General features: G+C 36.7%; 1 protein-coding gene across 8 annotated transcripts in view; it reads right to left on the reverse strand.

Moving 5' to 3' along the window:
• SAMD4A (sterile alpha motif domain containing 4A) overlaps window positions 1-21,929 on the reverse strand; it is a 313,807-nt gene that overhangs the window by 40,432 nt on the left and 251,446 nt on the right. For all 8 annotated transcript variants that reach the window (XR_012473918.1, XM_074213459.1, XM_074213455.1 and 5 more), the window contains 4 exons: window positions 21,453-21,538; window positions 13,069-13,187; window positions 5,467-5,668; window positions 3,725-3,851 (listed from right to left, as the gene is read on the reverse strand). Coding sequence is in view for 7 of the 8 variants with exons in the window: in XM_074213459.1 (XP_074069560.1) it covers window positions 3,725-3,851; window positions 5,467-5,668; window positions 13,069-13,187; window positions 21,453-21,538 (534 nt within the window). In the remaining variant the exon portion in view is untranslated. The remainder of the gene's footprint in view (window positions 1-3,724; window positions 3,852-5,466; window positions 5,669-13,068; window positions 13,188-21,452; window positions 21,539-21,929) is intronic.

Raw genomic sequence — 21,929 nt, forward strand, 5'->3', positions numbered from 1 at the left:
CACACATACACACACACATATATATATATGATTTAATTAGCTACTCAACAGTTGAATAGATTAAAATAAAGACTGAAAAACTCAAACATTAAGTATAGAGAGTAGGAGAAATTATACAAAATGACATACTGGATGTGGAATGTTTCTATTTCTACTTCAGCTAAGTCACTGTTTAAAGTATAGGTTCATCTGTCTCCTAGAGAAGGTGAAAGGTCTTGAAGCTGCTCTAGGCTGTTAGGGAGAATGATGTTTCCTAAAGGAAACAAAAGAGAGGTTTTAATTGATTTTTAAAAATGTGGGGGGGATTTGAGATGGAGAAGAGAGTTGACTCTTGTCACAGAGTTGGAGGGAGGGAGAAGAGAAAGGGAAAAGACAGCTGTACAATTAGTGATAAAAATAGATTTGAGACTTTTCCTGAAAGGCAGTGGTGGTTGGGGGGTGAGGAATGGGGAGAGGCCTGGATGCTCTGTGGAGGAGGAAGCTGATTATCTTTCCAAAGTATACTGTTGTGTGATAGACAGCTCATTAAAGGAATATGAGAATAGTAGTAGTAGCTGGTCATTCCTTGATCTGAAGTACTGGGGCAGCATTTGTTGACCTAATCAATAAAGAGATCTGTTTGTCTTCTTGAGACATGTATCTAAGATATAACAGTATCTCTCAACACTTTATCAAAATCAATGACAACTATCCACTTCTAGTGATTAATGTGGATTTTAGAAAGGAGGCTGAACTGTCTTCAAATATATTAAGGATACTCAAATAGGGGGCAGTGATGAGCTATTTTTAATTTCCACTGAGGTAACAATGAGAAGATTTGGTATAGGCCTGAGGAATTTAGGTTTAAAAGAAGGTGAAAATAGTGAAATGGGTAACCAAAAAGGTTTTAAGTCTTCAAGTCTCCCTATCCTGGAATACTTTTAATTATTGTTCAGGTTCTCTTCTGTCTGGATAATTTACTCAAAAGTTTGCCTGACAACACAATGATGACTATAGCAGGCCCTATAAACCTTTAATTTTAGAAACTGTTTTCCCCAATAAAGAATATATTTGAAAGGGTTTAAAGGAAGGCATGCTATTTATTTTTTCAAATCAGTTCTTGAGGAAGAATAGACCAAGGTGAATTTAGAGTCAATCGAGATTTTACATTTCTGTCACTTAACCCAGGAACAAATGCTTGCTAAGGTTTAGGGGTTGAAAGGAGGACAAAAACAGTTCCTGTCCTTGAAAATTTTACATTCTAATGGGGGGAGGAAAAGCAGATAAACAAAAAGGTTCTCATACAAGATACACACAGAGAAGATGGAACTTAATTTTAGAGAGGAATGGCTGTTGAAGCTAGAGGGGCCAAGAAAGACCTTCTGTAAAAAGTAGCAGTTGAAGTGAGTTTTGAAAGAAGTCGAGAGTTTTGAAGAGAGAGAAAAGGAAGGAAAGAATTCCAGACATGGCAAAAAAATCATTGCAAAGTAAGTGTCTTGTGTGAGGAAGAGTAAATTGACAAGTGGTTTGTGAATGGGCAGTAAAGTATAAGAGGACTTGAAAAGATATGAAGGAGAAAAGTTGTATTTGATTTTAAATGACAGAAGATATTCTGTAGAAGTGGCAAAGTTGTGAAGCGCTTTAAATTAAATGATACTCCAGTAATCTATAAGTTGCAAGAAATCACTGGAATTTATTGAGTTGGGGGAGGAGGTGATATATGGTCAGAATTGTAGTTTAGGAAAATCATTTTGATAGCTGAATGAAGGCTGGACTGAAGGGGGCTGAAAATTGAGACAGGGAAACAAATTGGAAGGGAATTGAAATAATCTGAGTGAATGGTGATTAGGGCTAAACTAGAAGGATAGATATTCGAACAGAGACAAGGTGATGTAAATAAAAGATGTGAAAGTAGAAATGACAAGACTTGACACCAGTTTAGATATGTGCTGTGAGTTAAAGGAAATAGTCACTGAGATTGTGAGCATGGCTACTTGAGAGGATAATGGGGCCCTGGATAGTAATCAGAAAGAAAGCTAGGAAGAGGTAGGATTTGTCGAGGGGGGCGGGGACTGAATTCTATTTTAGCATATTGAATTTGAGATACCTATCGGAAATCCAATTCATTTTGAGATGTCCAGTAGACAGTTGATAATGCAGGACTGAATCCCAGGAGAGTGACAGTGGTTAGATAAATAGATCTGACTCTGAGCCTATAAGAGGATGGTGAAATCCCTTTGCTACTATCCTAAAGTTCAGGCCCATATCATCTCATGCTTGGACTACTGTATTACAACTGATTACCCTACCTCATTCTCCCTCCCCCAATTCATTGTGTACACATCCACACACCATTACAGATAGATTTTCTTAAATTAGCATTTTTATTGTGTAATTTTATCACATCCCTGTTCCATATGGCAAGAAGATAAAGTTCAACCTCTTCTGAATGGCATTCAAGGAAGGAAACAAGCATTTATTAAGTATCTACAATGTGCTAAGCACTTTACAAATATCTCATTTGATCCTCACAACTTAGCCTACTATCTCAATTTTATTTAATTATTTTTTTTTAGGTTTTTGCAAGGCAATGGGGTTAAGTGGCTTGCCCAAGGCCACACAGCTAGGTAATTATTAAGTGTCTGAGGTCGGATTTGAACCCAGTTACTCCTGACTCCAGGGTTGGTGCTCTGTCCACTGTGCCACCTAGCCGACCCTACTATCTCAATTTTAGAGGTGGAAAAAAAACAAAGGCAAGCAGAGATGGAGTGACTTGACCAGGGTCACTTATCCAGTAAAGTTGGACTTGAACTTGGGTCTTCCTGACTCCAGACTCAGTGCTCTATTCATTGGGCTTAGTTCCTTCTAAGTCTCCCACAATCTGAAATTTTATCTCCTGCTATGTTCTTTCTTTTCCTTCTTTCTTTCTTTCTTTCTTTCTTTCTTTCTTTCTCTCTCTCTCTCTCTCTCTCTCTCTCTCTCTCTCTCTCTCTCTCTCTCTCTCTCTTTCTTTCTTAAGGTTTTTAGGCTTGCCCAAGGCCACATAGCTAGGTAATTATTAAGTGTCTGAGACCAGATTTGAACCCAGGTACTCCTGACTCCAGGGCCGGTGCTTTATCCACTATGCCACCTAGCCACCCCTTCCCGCTATGTTCTTACAAAATGCCTACGTCCAATTCACTTTCTCCTGAATACCTCATCATTACCCCACCGCTCACACTATTCTCTACATTTGGAATTCTATTCCTCTTTGCCTACTGGAGTCCTATCCATTTGCCAAAACTCAGATCCTATTTCACCTATTTCTTGAAGACTTGTCTGCCTACTCCAACACACAGTTATCACCCTCATATGGAGTCATGTAACATTTATTATTTATACCTATATTATCTATTTCTATCTGGTTCTTAGCAGCATTTACTACTATAAATTACACTGTCTTAGCATTACTGCCTTGGGGTGGGACATCTATGTTGTTTCCCAGTGATGACTGTGGTAAATCACTCCAGTAATCTAACTAGTATTAAAAAACATCTTGGTCAGACTGTAACAGACTCTAGTGTGTGTGTCTTCTGGATCCCAGCCAACCAGTCCTTATTCATGCTGACAATGTGGTTTAAAAAAGGAAAGGCTTCCATAAACACACAAGAATGTGTTTGATACTTTTAGGCCAGGGTCACCAAGGCAGCTATTTTAATTTACTTACACTCTATATCAATTAAAATGAGGGAGAAAAATGTCTTACCTTGCTGTTGGAACATCAACATAGTCTGCGGGGATGAATGAACAGGCAGGGAACGAGTCCTTTGGACTGAGCTGTGAGTTCGACTTGGCATGCTGTTGCTGCTCCCGGGGTTGGCAAACCAAAGATTCTAGTAGAAAAAAAGGATGTGTATGTATTCATCTGCACATGTAACATGCACAATTCTAAACAGATAGAAAGACACATACACACATATACGTACACTGAATGCCAGGGTTCAGGCAAGAAGCAAATGTTACTAAATATCTATCTCTGCTCAGTTCTGGGGGATATATTTCCAGGTCTATCTGTGTTATCTTCCCTGTTTATTTATAGCTAGAACTTGTCCTGGTACTTGGAGGGGTTTATAACTTCCATTTGCTTTATTTTTGGCTCCTAACTTAGATCTCTCTGTGAGACCTGACTTTATTAGGGATTCTTTTCTCTTGACCATTCTTTAAGATCAGGAATTATATGTGGCAGAGAATTTTCTCTACTTCTGGGCTTGATTTTGAAATTCTCTTTTTTTTTAAAGAAAGGAGCCAGAAAATCTAATTAGAGGAAGAAAATAATAACTGCTCCACACAGTAAGCTGGCATGTTTAAAATTACTTGGATTTCCTTAGCAGTGGATTCTCTTTGGATGAGTCAGAGAATGAGGAAAGTCTGGAAAGTGACGTTTGGTGCACCTAATATCTCTTTTTTTGGTGATTCAATGTGGTTTGCACTACCCTCAGTACATTTTGCTGATTTTAAATCCCTTCCCATTAACCTCTTGGGTCTGACAAATTAAAACACAGTATCTCTGCCCAGGATTCCTTTAGTGTCCCTTTGTTACCAATTAAAGACACAAAATTATGGCATTAGTATATTGTTCACTTACTTGTCCTCCTCCATTACTCCCACCCTGAAAAAATGAAGGAATTGGGAGGAAGTTGTGGATTTGTGGAACAGTAGTGGGACAGAAGAGAACTCTTTCTAACCAACCCTGAGAACCTATTGATACACACATATCTACACAGAGACACATATACACATGTATGCTGAGAAGATATGAAATCTTCTCATGCTCCACTCTGTGTTGATCCCAAAGGTACCTTTTTTTGGTCAAAAGACTTACTTATTCGGATTGTATTTTACAATGGGGAAAAGAATATTCAGTTGTACCTTAAAAGGCTAGAATATAACCCAGAGGGGGTGATGGGCTGGTGAATGTTTAATAACTGGTTTTTGCAAGAAAAAAATGTAAACAAGTTTAATTTGCATCATTGCCATTTTCTCCATCACTTCCTTAAGTCTGAATCAATAAAAAAATTTATTGAATCAATAAAATAAAAATCAAACCCTGATTTCTGAGGTGAAAATGCTCATGCTGAAAATTTAAAGATGAACTTGTTCTAGCATATCTATGAGTAGCTTCACATATAAAAGGACAAAAGAATGAAAGAGTTTTGTATCTGTTCTTAAAGGCCCTGCCTCAAATGTGGGAGTTACCTAATTAAGATTACTTTTATAAAACAAGAAAGACAAATTCGCTCTCCAAGGACAGACCCTCACTATTCCTTCCTTATGGCTGAAAAGTGCAAAATAAGTAAAATGCCCATTTGCTATTTGGGCTTATGGAAACTTGTAGATCTCTATGGGAAAGGGGCTCTGTAGCTTCTCTGTTTCTGAACTTGGTAAGCCCTACCCACTCCAATAGGGGGAAAGAAAAGAAAAGCTGAGAAAGCCTGAAGGGAAACAAACCTGTCTTCCTTGTTTTAGGATGGTGGGGTTGGTTGCCGCACTACGCTGGGTAGAGCTGATGAACCCACTGGTACCCAACAGGCCAAGTCGGGCTGAAGGGAGATTCCTTGAAGGGATCTGGTACTGGCGTGGGTTCCTCCTGCCCATGCCGCCACCTACAGAGCCTGCTGTTGGTAAGGAGTTTGACTGTCCAAAACCTCGACTGTCATGAAATGAAAGGAAAACCAGAAGAATATGAGACATTTCAGATCCTTTCCCCACAATTTCAGTTTTTCCCTTGTTCTCTTCTTCCCATCCTCTCCCAGTGAGAACCAGCATCAGGCAGTCATCTTATTCTATTACTCCTGAGGACACTGGGAGGGCTTTCTATGTAGAAATCAGTCTAACCCCTAAATATCCTGACAAGCCTAAACATTTACAGATCTATTGTTAGGTAATTGGGGACTCTGACTTTCCAGTTCTGACAATTTCTCCTCTACTTTTTTTTTTTAAGCACTGAAGAACTCATTCTCTCTCTGGTGAATGCATTTAGATTCTACGTGGTTACACAGCAGTGAGCAATGTTTTAGGAACCAGCACATTCTTTCCAAGAAGTGTCAGCTTTTATATTCAAAACTGTTTAAATCAAAATTGCTTTACCCCAGTCTGCCACAAGATGGAACAGAACTGCTTTCTTAAACCATCTATATAAGATAGGCACACACTACTTCTGAAGAAATATCCAGAATCAGAGCTGAGATAGTTTTTAACAAGTTGGAATTGAAGGGGGACTGTGTTGCTGTGATTTGTTAAGACCATTGGGTTGGAGAAGGAAGAGAGGAGAACCTAAATTATTAACACAACAGAAGCTTTAGGATATTTCTCTATTCCCCAGAATTTATTTTATCCTGGGGGGGGGGGAGACAAATTCTGCCCTGAAACTGGTAAATTAGTCAACTTATTATAGCCTATTTCCTGGCTCAATTCTAGGTTATTTGTGATCAAGGAAAAAGGTCCCATGTATCATATGTCATACCTTCAAAACATCTCTAGTATTATGTTTTCTCTCCTCTTCACTTAAAACTCCCACTCTGATAGAGGTCTCTATCACTCATACCTGAAAATCCTACAAAGCATCCTGATTAGTCTCCCAGCCTCATCTCTTCACAATCCAGGAAATATTTTACTTAAATGCTCTTCCCAAATTGCAATACTACTGAATAAACCCCTCTATGGCTCCTTATTACCTGCAGGATCCAATATAGATACTATGGTTTTTAAAACCTTTCCTATTTTCTAATCTTTTTATATTTTATTCTTCACTCCATGTACTCTAAGACCCAGTGACGTGGCCTTTTTTTTGCTGTTCCTCATAAATGAAGTTTCATCTTTCAGCTCCTTTTTTCATTGGCTAGAATACTGTCCATACCTCACTTAAATTGCCTGTATTTCCCACCTATTGGAAGAGACCTTTCCCATTTCCTTCCTATTACCCTTTGCCTTTTCCTAGAGCTTTCCTTCTGAAACTTCCTTTAGTTTATGGTATATATGTAATTCAATTATTTGAATGTTGTCCCTCCCTACTCTACGTCACCAACCCCTAATTAGAAAGTAAACTCCCTGAACAGGGACTGTTTTTCCTTTCTATCTTCAGTGCTGAGTGAAGAATCTGGCACACAGGAGATGCTTAAAATTTTTGCTGCTTAATTGACTCATATTTCATACTAGGAGGCCTATGTAATAGAAAGAGAAGGAGGAACGTTCCTGGTCTCTTTGTTCTACTAAGTTTTTCTCTTTCTTTTTTTTTTTATTTCTTAATGAACTTTGGTCACTTGGTTGATGAATCCACTTACTCTCTCAAAATTCTGTCCTAGCTACAGAGAGGCTGAACTAGAAAAAATAAATTATATAGAATGGAAATGACAGGGTTTCAATTGACCTACATTTAGTAAATGTATGTCCTGGACTAAATGATCAACCAGGCAAAGGGAACATTTGATTCTGAATTTAAACAACTGCCTATCTGTAGAGAAAGGGATGAAGAAAGAAAAAAGTGATAGAAACAGGTTTTTTTCTTCTACTGTTCCTCTTCAGTACCTTGTACCTCTGCTTTTTTCTTATAACTCTCTAAAGATAATTAACTGATTTCATTGTCAAAATTAATGAGAGATTAAATACCTAAGATTGTTAATAAGAACCCATTAATAAAGAATTTTGGGTAATTCTGGGGGGGGGGGGCTGGGATTAAAGTTCACATCTTTCCACTACTATAAAAAGACAGATTTCATTGGAAATCCAGTAAATGTCCTTCAACTGGGGAATGGTTTAGCAAACTGTGGTATATGTATGTCATGGAACACTATTGTTCTATTAGAAACCAGGAGGGACGGGATTTCAGGGAAACCTGGAAGGATTTGCATGAACTGATGCTGAGTGAGATGAGCAGAACCAGAAAAACACTGTACACCCTAACAGCAACATGGGAGTGATGTTCAACCTTGAAGGATTTGCTCATTCCATCAGCACAACAACTGGGAACAATTTTAGGCTGTCTGCAAAGGAGAGTACCATCTGTATCCAGATAAGGAGCTGTGGAGTTTGAACAAAGTACAAGGATTATTCCCTTTAATTCGGAAAAAAAAACCCAGATGTCTTATTGTTTGATCTGATTACCTCTGAGAATTCTGTTCTCTTTAAGGATATGATTTCTCTCTCATCACACCCAATTTGGATCAAGGTACAACATGGAAACAAAGTAAAGACTGACAGAGTGCTATCTGTGGGGTGGGGGTGGAGGGAGGGAAGCAAGATTGGGGGAAAATTGTAAAACTCAAATAATATCTTTAATAAAAATTAAAAAAAAGGCAGATTTCCAAAGCAAATTAATAAAGGGGGGGAAAATATTTCAGGGGAAATATTTAGACTATTCATAATAAAATTTTTAGTACTTTAGCAACACTTATTTGAAGAGAAATCACATAATTAGGAGAACTGGAAGGCACCACTAAGATAATCTAGTCCAACTTGTAAGTATAAGGTCCAAAGTGGTTACTGATTTTTTGTTAGAAAACCTTTAATGTATTGTGTATGGGCATACAAGCAAAAGATTAGCTAGGTGGCACAGTGGATAGAGCACTGCCCTGCAGTCAGGGACCTGAGTTCAAATCCGGCCTCAGACACTTAATAATTACCTAGCTGTGTGGCCTTGGGCAAGTCATTTAACCCCACTGCCTTAAATAAATAAAAAAAATCTTCATTGAGGGAAATCCATTACCTCCTCAAGCAGTCTATTTCCTTCATTGAGCCTAAATATACCTATCTGAAACTTCCACCCATTGCTTCTAGTTCTGCCCTCTAGGGAGAAATAGTAAAAACCTGATTATCTTTCATATGATAGCCCTTCACATACTTGATGAGAGCAACCATGTTTCTTTTCTTCTTTCACACAGCCCATCTCCATTTTTTTCAAATAATTCTCATATGGCATGACTTTAAGATACTTCATTATTGTGGTTGCCCTCCTCATCTTAGGATGCTCCTCGGCTTAGCAATGTCCTTCTTTTTTTTAGATTTTTTTTTCAAGGCAATGGGGTTAAGTGGTTTGCCCAAGGCCACAAGGCTAGGCAATTATTAAGTGTCTGAGGCCGGATTTGAACTGACTGCAAGGCCAGTGCTCTATCCACTGTGCCACCTAGCCGCCCCAATGTCCTTCTTCTTATGGATGCCTAGACATGAACAATTAATTTTTGATATTTATTTATTTATTCACAATTACTGTGTAAAATCAAATTTTGATGATCATTATGTGTTGGTTTTTTCCTCTCCACAATGCATCTCCAATAATTCAAGACCATCATGGATGTTTTTAATACATCTCTGAAGTCCCCATAGGTGAGCTTCAAAAGGTAATATTTAGGGGCAGCTAGGTGGCATGGTGGATAGAGCACTAGCCCTGGAGTCTGGAGGACCTGAGTTCAAATCCAGTCTCAGATAGTTAATAATTATCTAGCTGTATAACCTTGGGCAAATCACTTAACCCCATTGCCTTGCAAAAATAACAAAAAAAAGTTAACATTTATCAAACTGAACCAATTTCAAATGCTGAAGAAGTTATAATAAAATTTCCATTTGCTAACATTTTATTAGTGTTGTATATGAAATTTAACAAAAAGGTAATATTCTGAGTAAAATAATAGGGTGCTGAACTTATTAATAAAGAGATCAATTGCTTCCTTCCTTTTATGCCAAAGACCTTGAATTGAAAATGCAGCTCGTTTTTATAAGTAAACAACAGAACAAAAATCTTAATTGTTGGTTTTAAGATGACAGCATCATGGGGCTGGGGAATCATTATTGGTTATGTTGAAGAAAGTAAGTATAGTATACATATAGGTTGAAGATAATATCTCTAAGGAATGCTTTTGCGAATTTATGAGTCCGGGCTGCATCCTGAGGTCACTGATAGGGAAAACTAGATATGTAGACAACTTGGAGCCTGGGGGATTAGATAAGACCACCTTTTAAATTGCTAAAGTTTGGAGAAGGTCAGTTAGTCAAGCTTTTCAAGGATAACACACAAACCTTGCAGGAAATGCTGAGATGATATTTTATGAGAGTAATGAAGCTTCTTCATTCAGAGTTACAGAAGAGATTTCAGTTTAGTTTTATATGATACAGACTATGGTTACAGATTAAAATCACTTATAGTGTAAAATCAAATATAAAATGCAAGATATCAAGAATTACTTCTCTCACTTATTTCTGTTAATGGAAAATAATAAAACTAATTTTTTAAATAAGATTTTTTCCCCTAATTCAGCTTAGCCTTCCTTTTCTCCAATTAGTCCAGAGTAGTTAGGTTTTTAATATTTGAACAAATATATTGTGTATGTGCATATAAGCAAAAGATAAAATAATCACTATCAAGACATATCTGATATATGCAAAGATATATGTAAGAAATTTTAGACCTCTTAGGTAGAGAGGTTAAGGTAATATTGATCTGTATGTGTTGTACTATATAAAATAGGATTCTGATGCTATATTATCTTCCTCTTGCTGTTCCAACATTTTATCCTTGACAAATGGGGAGGGGTGTTAACATACTGTAAACTCAATGAGTCAACAGTGTGACTCCTTTTTTTGGCAAGCAAAATCTAATTTAATATTGAAGTCTGCTTTAAGAAAGACATAGTGTCCAAAAAAGAGGAAGATGAGAAGATTCTAAAAAAGCACTTCCTTCATCATGAGACTGTTCATTTAAAACTTTTTAGCCCTCTGGAAAAATAACAATTAATTCAGCAAAATGGATCTATATTAATGTTCCATAAATATAGATATCAACTCTTCAATTTGATAGTCTTTAAGATAACAGTTGTTCACCTACACACATAAAAAAAGAAATTCTCTAAAAAAAACAGTCTGATTTGTCTATATTTTCCTTTAAGAACTTAAAAGGGTTGTGTTCAAATTACTAATGCCTAATATCCACATTTTTTTTTTTATATTTTTGCAAGGCAATGGGGTTAAGTGGCTTGCCCAAGGCCACACAGCTAGGTAATTATTAAGTCCCTGAGGGTGGATTTGAACTCAGGTACTCCTGACTCCAGGGCTGGTGCTCTACCCACTGCGCCACCTAGCCACCCCCTAATATCTACATTCTTTAGTCAATTAATAAAAACTGGCATTTATATGTAGTTTCCATGTTTTCGCACTTGATGAGATCAAGCATTTATTTAACACAATATGAGTCAGGCACTAGGTAAAGTATTAGACATTCTAAGAAAAAGCAAAACCAATCACTACTCTTTAAGTGCTTAAGAATCAAGTAAAATTATTCTCTTTGAAAATGTTTTTTGTTCCTGAATACAGAAGAGTAGTTAGTTCATCCTTAAGCATCTTTACAGAGTTTCTTTTTTCCTTAGATTGATTCAGCCTAAACCTGCTTTATATATCACCCTGATCTAAGCGTGGCAGTTCTGAGTGTTGCATATTTGGAAGGGGATTGACAAACTTGGAAGTAACTAGAAGCAAACAAACCAATATAGTGAGATCCCTGAAGTTCTAGTAACATGGGGATCAGTTGGAGGAACAGGGCATAGTAGCCTGAAGAAGGAAACACTAAGGGAGAACATAATAGATATCTTTGAAAATCTCAAATGCTGTCATGAAGAAGACAGATTAATCTTATTATACTTGACCCCAGAGATCAAAATAGAGAAAAATGGGTAGAAATGGCTATGAATCAGATTTAGGCTTGATGTAATAGTTCAGTTGGGGCAGCTGAGGGGCAAGTGGATAAAGCACTGGTCTTACTTGACTCTTACTAGCTGTCTGACTCAGGCAAGTCACTTAACCCTGATTGTCTTGCATCCAGGGCCATCTCCAGTCATCCTGATTCATATCTGGCCACTGGACTCAGATAGCTTTGGAGGCTGGTGAATTAACACAGCACCCCTTTAACTCAAAACCAATTCAGGTGCTTGTAATGGCATAACTTCCCTGATATTGTGGTCTTTGAAAATGAAGGGCAAGGGGTGGCTAGGTGGCGCAGTGGATAGAGCACCAGCCCTGGAGTCAGGAGTATCTGAGTTCAAATCCGGCCTCAGACAATAATTATCTATCTGGGTGGCCTTGGGCAAGCCACTTAACCCTATTGCCTTGCAAAAAAATGAAGGGCAAACATGATTATTATTAATAGTTCAATTACACGAGCATTATTAACTATTCACTATTTGCCAGGCATGGCATCAGGCACTGGATCCCAACCAATACTTGCTCTTGAGCATCTTATATTCTACTGGAATGTAAGGGGAAAACTATCAATTACAGCTGATCAAATTGAAATAAAATGCCTTGGAAGATAGTTGGTTCTTACTAAATAGAGATCTTCAAATTAATGCTGAATGAATACTTGTTGAACATATATATTGGGTGAATACTGTATTATAGGCAGAGATTCAACTAAGGGAATTCTGAGTATTTTTTCTGTGAATTTGATAGTTTCGAATTAATCTTCCCATTCCCCATAATTCAACTTCAAAAAGCAATTGGATACTAAATTCAAACCACTATAAATCTAGAAGCTCTAAAGTACAATGAAACTTGGTTTTATTTCCACCTTTTCCTGAAGAAGCTGAATTATTATCTAAAATCAAGAATGATATGTCTACAGTTTTAGACTGCAGCTTGGTCCAAAATAGAATAGCAGTGTTATGCTTAATCCAGCCATCAACTATAATTAGCTTGTCTGTAGCTAAAAGGAAAAAAAAACCCTCACACAAACCACACAGGCTGCTGGCTGAACAACAATTCTTGACTCTCCTTCACCTGCACATATTTAATTTTAAGTGTTTTGCAAGTATTCATTAAATGGAGAAAATCTTGCTGGGGAAATCATTTTGAAGCACAAAGGACCTAATTCATATCTTCCTCAGGGAACTCTCTCAGTACTCCCCCCTCCACAACCCCACCCATTTAATGACTATTTTAGAACTTGCCACAAGATACCTGCCATGAACAACATGTGATCCTCAAGCATATTATTGTATTCAGAGCCCAAACCAGGCAAATGAGTCACTAAGGTAACTAACATACATCATTATGAACGAAATCCCAACATACTTTCTTTGCTGTCGATATCCAGATATGTCTAGAAGGGTTTTCCGAGGGAAAGACCGAAAGAGCTTCTGCACCTGCTGTTTCCATGACAACAATCTTTTTTTCTGTGTCTCTGTAAATGCCTGCAAAAGCAAATTGGACTTTTTATAGGTAATATAGCTTGGCATGAGGGGGAAAACATGTAATTAAATATGGGAAAACATTGGAGCTTGGTCAGTTTGGCTTAAAAAGAAACAAACAAAAAAATCCCTTGTTTCTAACGCAATGCAAATATATTAATTAGTTTTATTTTGGCAACCACCTGCAACAAAATTCTGTATTTCATACAGAAGATGCTTGTAGGTTACACTACATGAAGTCTGCTAAAAATTCACATTCTTTTGATTTTTTCAAAAATTACACACCATCAGTATTTGCCCTCTCTCCATACTTATTTATTAAAGTAGGAATGAATTGTAAAATTGATTGTTAATACTCAGGCTTCAGTGAACTTTCTGCATCTTCAGAATCAATGGGAGCACTTTAATATCTCCAAATATCAATGTGCTATAATGCATTATCACAATTTGCATAACCTTCAGGCAATCTGTCATATTTATCACATTTAAAGAATTTTTAAAAAAGAATCTACCAGGTAAGGATATCTATCTATCTATCTATCTATCTATCTGTCTATCTGTCTATCTGTCTACCTCTTTTCTCTCCATTCCCAACTTTATTCACCTGGAATAGATGGTTCAACCTAAAGGCAGGTCAATGGAATTTATAGTTTTTCTTTTTTTATGATTATTTTCCCCCATTACACCCAGAAATAATTTTAACATTTATTTAAAAAAAATTTGAGCTCCAAATTCTCTCTTCTTTCCCTTGCTGGTCCTTGAGAAAGCAATCAAAGTGACATAAACTATATATATGCACTCATAAAAACATTTCCATATTAGTCATGTTGCTAAAGAAAACAGACTCCTCAAACCCTTAAAAAAGTAAATAAAGTATATGCTTCAATCTTCATTCAGATTTTGAGTTGGATAGCATTTTTTCCATCATCAGTACTCTGGAATTGTCTTGGATCATTATATTGCTGACAACAGCTAAGTAGCTCACATTTGATTATCATACAGAATTTTATTATGTGCATGTTCTGGTTTTACTCACTTTACTTTGCGTCAGTTTATGTAAATCTTTTTTTCTGAAACCATCTTGCTTATCATTTCTTCTAGCATAATAGTATCTGGCCACATTTATAAACCATAACTTTTTCAATCATTCCCCAATGAATGGGCATTCTCTCCATTTCCAATTCTTTGTCACCATGAAAAGAGCTACTACAAATATTTTTGAACATATAAGTTGCTTTCCTCTTCTCTTTGATCTCTTTGGGATATAGAATTACAAATACTATTGCTAGGTCAAAGGGTTTGTATAGTTTTATAGACCTTTGGGCATAGTTTCAAATTGCTCACCAGAAAAATTGGAGCATTTCACAACTTCAGCAACAATGCATTTTTCCATGTCAGGGCAGCTAGGTGGTACAGCACTGGCCCTGGAGTCAGGAGGACCTGAGTTCAAATTCGACCTCAGACACTTATTAACTGCCTAACTGTGACACCTTGGGAAAGTTACTCTTAACCCCATTGTCTTAAATGAATAAAATTTAAAAAATTCCACATCCCTTTTAGTACTTATAATTTCCTTTTTCTGCTATTATTGGTCAATCTGATAGGTGTGAAGTGGTATGATAGAATTGTTTTAATTCGCATTTCTCTAACCAATAGTGATTTTTTAATGTGACTGATAGCTTTGATATCCTTTAGCCCTTTCACAAGGGGGGGGGGGACAATTGAGGAATGACTCACAGAACTGATAGTTTTTCAATGGATCTTCCAATTAGTGTATAGTATAGGTTACACTAATAATCTCTGAGAAATTACTCAAAGGTTAATGGAGAGATGCATGATGGACATAGCATACTGAATAGTTAAGTGGTTTGGATTATTATAATTATTCTTATTATTTTTGAGTAAATATATGATTAGAAAATGCAGTGATAGGCCTGTCATGTGATAAGAATGAGAGAGAATAGGTAACTCAACTGCTCTACTGGGATACATGAAATATAAAAATTCCTGGTGGAAACCCCTGGCATGTTATGTAAATCTTTTGGGGAAGAACTACACAGGATAAGAGAACAAGGAGAGGGTATGATTTGTATTAAGTGATATAGAATCTATATTATGGAGGTCACAATCTGTTCAAGTCCAAGTATTTAGATAAATTTGCTCTGGATTTGTGATTTCATTGAAGTAGAGAAGTTGTAGTGAGGAAACTCACTCTACCAATGCTAATTGTTCTGTAACTGACAGCACTAAAAGCCAGTTAATTGTAGAAGAAATAGGACCCAGGCTAGAGACCAGTACTCTTTTCCACAATTCTGCATTGCCCCTCTCTTTTTTAAGGTCATATTATAAGAGATTTCCCTCAATTACATATAGTTTTCAACATTCATTTTTGGGTAAAACTTTGAGTTCCACATTTTTCTCTTCCTTTTCTTGCCCCTCCCCTAATCATGTTAAACATATTTCCATATTAGTCATGTTGTGAAAGAAGAATCAGAACAAAAGGGGAAAAATGAAACAATTTTTTAAAAGTGGAAAAATAGCATGCTTTGGTTTGCATTCGGACTTTATAACCCTTTCTCTGAATGTGGTTTTTCCATCACAAGTCTTTTAGAATTGTCTTGGATCACTATTGCTGAGGACTACATCTATCACAGTTGATCATCAATGTTGCTTTTAATATGTATAATGGTATCCTAGTTCTGCCCACTTCACTCAATATTGGTTAATAAAAGTCTTTCTGGGTTTTTCTGAAATCCAGCTGCTCATAATTTCTTACAGAACCATAGTATTCCATCACATACATCCATCACATCCCCTCAATTTCCAGTTCTTTGCCACCATAAAAGAGCTGCTATAAATATTTTTTTGACATGTGGTTTTACCCCCCCCCCCCCCCCCATTTTATGATCTCTTCGGAATACAGTCCTAGTAGAGGCACTGCTGGATGATCAAAGTATACACAATTTACTTTCTAGAATGGCTGGATCAGTTCACAACTCCACCAACAGCATTAGTGTCCCACACTCCCTCAAACATTTATCATTTCACTTCTTGATTGTATTGGTCAATCTGGTAGGTGTGAGGTGATAGCCCTTAAGACTTGCTTTAATTTGCATTTTTCTAACATATACACACCACCTCCACCCACCAGACACACATATACATATACACCCACACTCACACCCCCCATACCAATATCTCTCACATATCATTATTTTATGTTGTATAGACACTGAAATCAGGGTAAGCATATGTACCCTAATTAAAGCATTAAAGAATAATATGACAGTGTCCTAATCTATATCCTTGGTCTTAATGGCATTGTTTCCCTTAACTTAGAAGACTTGATTTCAAAAAAAAGATATTTTCCTGAAACTAAGAAACTTAGTCTTATTTATGGAGACTAAAACAAGAATGTCAAATATTTTGATTCATTTAGGAGAGGTATTTCTTTTTTCACCTCTGTCAAGATTAAAATTAAAGTTAATGGAGAGTAATTGATTACAGAGAGATTATAATTATAATTCTCTCCCATAAATTAAAAAAAAACTTTTTCAACTTAGACTAAACATCTTTGTTTTTAGTTTATTGTGGAATTTTCTTTTGTTTTAGACTATAAAAGGAAACTGGCAAGTGCTTTAGCAAAGACATTTAACTTCTTTCTAAGTAGAAATGCTGGCAATATTAATACATTTTCTCTGATAGATTCAGATTAAAATGACTAGCATAGAATTTTTCTTGCACATTGCACCAATTTTCATATGTATTTATTTTTTCTATGTCTTGAGTCTCCATTTTGAAATAACCTAGAGTGTTAGAGGTGAGAATCATAAGTAGTTTTCTAGTGGTCAGGGGCTCTCATAATAAGTACTCAAATGCCTAGAGTTGTTTTATTTCACCATCTTTAGATTTTTTTTTATCTTATGAAAACCTAAAGTGATAGACAGGGAGATAAGACTTGTACCCAAGAATTTTTGACTGAGATCAGCTCTCTATCCAAAATGCTGACTTCTTCAAATTAAAACTTATGAGATGAAACTATGAGATGGCAAACATTATTCTCTATACATAACTAGTAAAGAAAGTGAGTGGCACATCCTTTCCCTTTCAAGACCTCTTTTATTCATTAATTGATTGCTGCACTTACTATTTCCACAGGGTCATATTAGGACATATGGAAGGAGAACTATAATTACAAAGTTCTTGCCAGCAGGTAAGTACTAACCCCTTTTGGTTATAGAGAGAATTCATTGGCATTAATTTGTATATTACTCAGTTTTCTAGTCATAGAAAAAGTCAAAATAAACATGATTTAGAGGGTTTCAAGTGATATTGATGTGAAATAAAATCAGTCTTATATGTCTCAATTTTCCTTTTTTTTTAATATTATGTAATATTGGGCAATTCATTTAAGTTTTTTCTGTTCCTAACTTTACTCATCTGTAAATCAAGGGACTGGACTAGATGAGTTCTAAGGTCTATTTTTGCTGCAAAAAATGATCCTAGAGTAATATCCGATTTTCTTGATAAGAAGCAAGCTATTCACAATTTAAAGGTGCATTAAAAATGGCCCCAAAGATGCCCATTTCGGGGCGGCTAGGTGGCACAGTGGATAGAGCACTGGCCCTGGAGTCAGGAGTACCTGAGTTCATATCCGGCCTCAGACACTTAATAATTATCTAGCTGTGTGGCCTTGGGCAAGCCACTTAATCCCATTACCTTGCAAAAAACCCCTAAAAAAACAAAAAAATCCAAAGATGCCTATTTCCCAAGTTAACAATTAGTATTTAATAAGAAATTGTTCTTATTTCCTTACAAAATGAATAATTGATTCACTTACCACTTATGACACATTAGGTTTGTTATTTACTTATCTCAATTACAGTGGTAATGAGCCATAAGGATGCACATCGTATTTAGAAAAGGCCAATTTTTCACCCCCTCAATATTACAAGTCACATTATGGTGACATAGGAGCTAGGGTCAGGCCTCTAAGACACTGACTCTCCATAATTATTTTTATCTCCTTTGTTTTGGTGTCAGTAAACCAGGACACTGTCCTGTAGGAGTGGCTCAGGTATTAACTCTTCCCTAGCTTCTAATAGTTCTTGGATTGGATGGGGACCATGGTTATTTTCTTTATCTAGTCAAAATGACTCTCTAGGGTCTTGATGGAGAAGGGATAACATTCATTATGTAAAAATAGCCCTCACTTGACCTTAATTTGTTTCACTGGCAAAGTCCCATGGACATCTTCAGGAAACCCACCACTCTAAGTAGTCACAAAGACTTAGGTGAGACGAGCATTGTTAATATTATATTTATAGAAATAAGCATGTTTTCAAGACAAAAGGATTAAGATGAACTTGTTAAAAAAAATCATTAAGATGTTACCAAGGGGGGAAACAGGTCCTATGGCGGGGGGGGGGGGGGGGGGGGGGGGGGGGGGGGGGGGGGAATCATGAGATTGGGAAGTAGCAAGAAGCATTTAACAGATGGAGAATATGTCCTAGGACAATGAGGTATTTGGGCACCAGAGGCAATAGAAATAGAAACTTTTGTTCTTCCTCTTTACAGCCACACTATACTTTCTCACTGTGTTGTGGGGTCAGTGCCCACAACGCCTAGGGAGGAAGGGAGGGTGTCTCAACTTAGTCAACAACCTTCCTCTTCTCCAATTAAAGAGTAATGTTTATAGCCAGTGAAAGAAAGTCCTGTCTAAGGGAATCCTGTTTAGCCCTCAGATTGGAATGAACAGAGTGTGCCACACGGGGGCCTCAAAAGGGAATGTGTATTCAGCAGACATGGAATAACTTGGGACTGTGGAAAATTATTCATACACATTCCACTTTCTTGAACAAAAATAATAATAAAACTGTTAAAGAACATTTTTCCTCTTTTAAAGTGGAGACAGGCCTCCTCCTCAAGCTTCCTGTCCATGTGTTACCCCTCCTGCAATCAGGAAGTGTTTTGCTAGCATTAACACTTAACAAGCAAGAGCAGACCAGAAAAGTTTGATCTTTATATGCCACAAAAGTGGTCAATGAGGAAAAAAAAGAGAGATGAGACAGAGAGAACATCCTGATAACATGAACCAGGCCATCATTTATAGCCTGGCCTAGGACGCAGGATCATGAAAACTAGGTAATTTTTTAAATGTAAGCGACTAGACTAATATGTCATAAGAGCTCTGAGCACTTGAAACCAGGTGGAAAAGTTTTTTGTATTCCAAAATGCTGCAGGCTCAGTTCTTAAGAACAGACACAATGGCACCCTTCTGTAGCCAAACTGCTTGCCCTGCTTTCCATCTTATATCATATTCCATTCTCCTGTCTCCATTGCTTTGAACAAACTTTACTTCATGTCTGGAAGGTCCTCTTTTCCTTACCTTTATCTCACAGAAACCCTAGTGCCATATTCCCACAGGATATTTCTCCTAGCTTCTAATTTCAATTCTATCCTGCTCTGCCAAATTATTTTGTAGCAAATTTGCATTTTTGTAGGGTTTTTTTGTTCATTTCATTCTCCCCAATGGAATATAAGTGACTTGAGGGCAAGTATAATTTTACTTTTATCCATCTTTTCCAGCACATAGTAGATGCTCAACAAATGTTTCTCTAATGAAGGAATGAAAGTAAGGAACATTATCCCACATCTTTTTTTTGAAGTCTTCAGAGATGTTTGTTTTACTCCTGAACTCCCTTTTCCACTTTTATGAGTAGTTGTAAGGTTCTTGAGAGTACTTTTTCTAATTTCCTTTCTTTATACAAAACATACATTTATATATACACCACATACATGCACAAAAGAAACTCAAAACTATGGGCATTCAAGAGTGCACACAATGAGAGTTGGGAAAGGGAATCAGATTACTGGTCAAAAGGAAGGCAGAAACCATTATAAATGGCTTATTTTCCTATCTGGCTCTCTGGATAAGCTTCAGCTGTACTGAGTGTGTTTCTTTGCTTTGAAGAAATCATTAAAGAAAAAAAAAAGACAAATTCACTTAAAAATAATTTTTTGGAGCAGCTTATTATTTTAACAAATCACAAATGTAAGTTATTAATATTGTTAGCTGTTCAGATATTTGACAACTCTGATTGAAATAATTTTTACAAATAGCTAGTTTTTCAGGGTGTGAGGAGGGAAGAAACATGGAAAAGGGAGAAGATGGGATATGAATGAGGATGAAATAGAAAAGTTTAAATTAAAGATCAAAACAAATACATTTTTACTTTGAGGGAGAAAGTAATGGGGGCTCTTCAAGAGGGGCAAAAACTCTCACTGGGGATTTGGTAGAGAATTTAACTTTGGACTTGACCATAAGCCACAGCTGCAATGTCTGATGGACAGCTGGTGAAGGCATGAAGGGAAAGAGGGAGTGGGAACATGGAGAGAGCTGGAATTTTGCAATTTATATCTTCCTCCAGAACTTCCAAGGTTCTCAGCTGTCAAAGAGCTGGCACATCTTACTGACATGCCATTTCAAGGCTTATTCATTGTACATAGTCTTCTGGGAACTTTAAATTCTCATTTTTTTGCCTACATCATGGAAAAACTCTACAAAACTTGATTTACGCTAGAAGGTAATTTTGAAAGCTCAGGATCTGACAGTATAATCTTTGTGGAAAGACTGGGAAACTTACAAATCCAAGCCTGTCTTGCACATATGACCCTTCACCATTCTTCCAGTTATACATTCAGATATAACATGCCAGTACCCATGTAATTTCATAGACCTAGGACGCTTTTCCTCTTTCTAAAGTAAGATTCTTCATTCATTATATTCCTGGTTGGTAGGAAGTCCTCAAACTTTTTCAAAGGCCAAACATAGCTCTTATAAAAATTACGTCAACACAGAAACATGTCACAATATATAAGAATTGTTCAAACATATGCATGCACATATACTTTATCCCTCAGATCTGTCTCTAATTCTCTCTCTCAGATTCCATAAGACAAATAGGATATTTTACTCCAAAATGAAACAGTATTGAATGTTAAGGGCCAGATTGAGTTCAATGCTAACTAACCTCTGTTTCATTTTTTCAGGGAATATTTCACAGAGTCAAAGATTCATTTTTCTCTTTTCTTAAGTCAAATTTCTTGATTTTATGTGAATCCTTGGCAACTTCAAAAGGCATACTGAGTTTTTAGTTAGATAAGATGTCTAATAGGAAGAATATCAATCTTACACAAATGTGCAATATATACAATATATCTCAATACACACACAATATATATCTCAAAATTCTTGTCACTACTCACCTCATGAATTAGACACTTGTCTATGAGTTGTAAATAGGAACTTATATTTTCCTCATCAGGTCTAGAGACCAGGAGCTGTGTACACACTGCAAAGGGAAGGAAGAGGTTAGAAAACTACCCGTTTTTCTGAAATGTTAGTTTTGCTAATCAAAAGGGAGGCGGGGGGAATGCATGTGATTGTATTTTTATGTGACTTTAATGAAACATACAAAAAGAACCTAAGTTTCTCCATTCAGTCAAGTTCAAATGAACCACAATTTGAAGAACATTTGTCTAGAGTAACCCTCTAAGCTGTTATACTGTTCTATTTTAAGCCCTTTGCTACTGACCATGAGATGAGAAACATGGTGGTTGTCTGTAATGCACCTAATTTATATTTTTAAAATGAATTAAAGACCATTCCTACTGAAAGGGGAAAAAAAACTTCAAGAACACAGTCTGGAGACATAGTTTCCTCTCTCTCTCTCTCTCTCTCTC

The sequence above is a fragment of the Macrotis lagotis genome, chromosome 1 (assembly GCF_037893015.1).
Source record: "Macrotis lagotis isolate mMagLag1 chromosome 1, bilby.v1.9.chrom.fasta, whole genome shotgun sequence".
Taxonomy (NCBI): domain Eukaryota; kingdom Metazoa; phylum Chordata; class Mammalia; order Peramelemorphia; family Peramelidae; genus Macrotis; species Macrotis lagotis.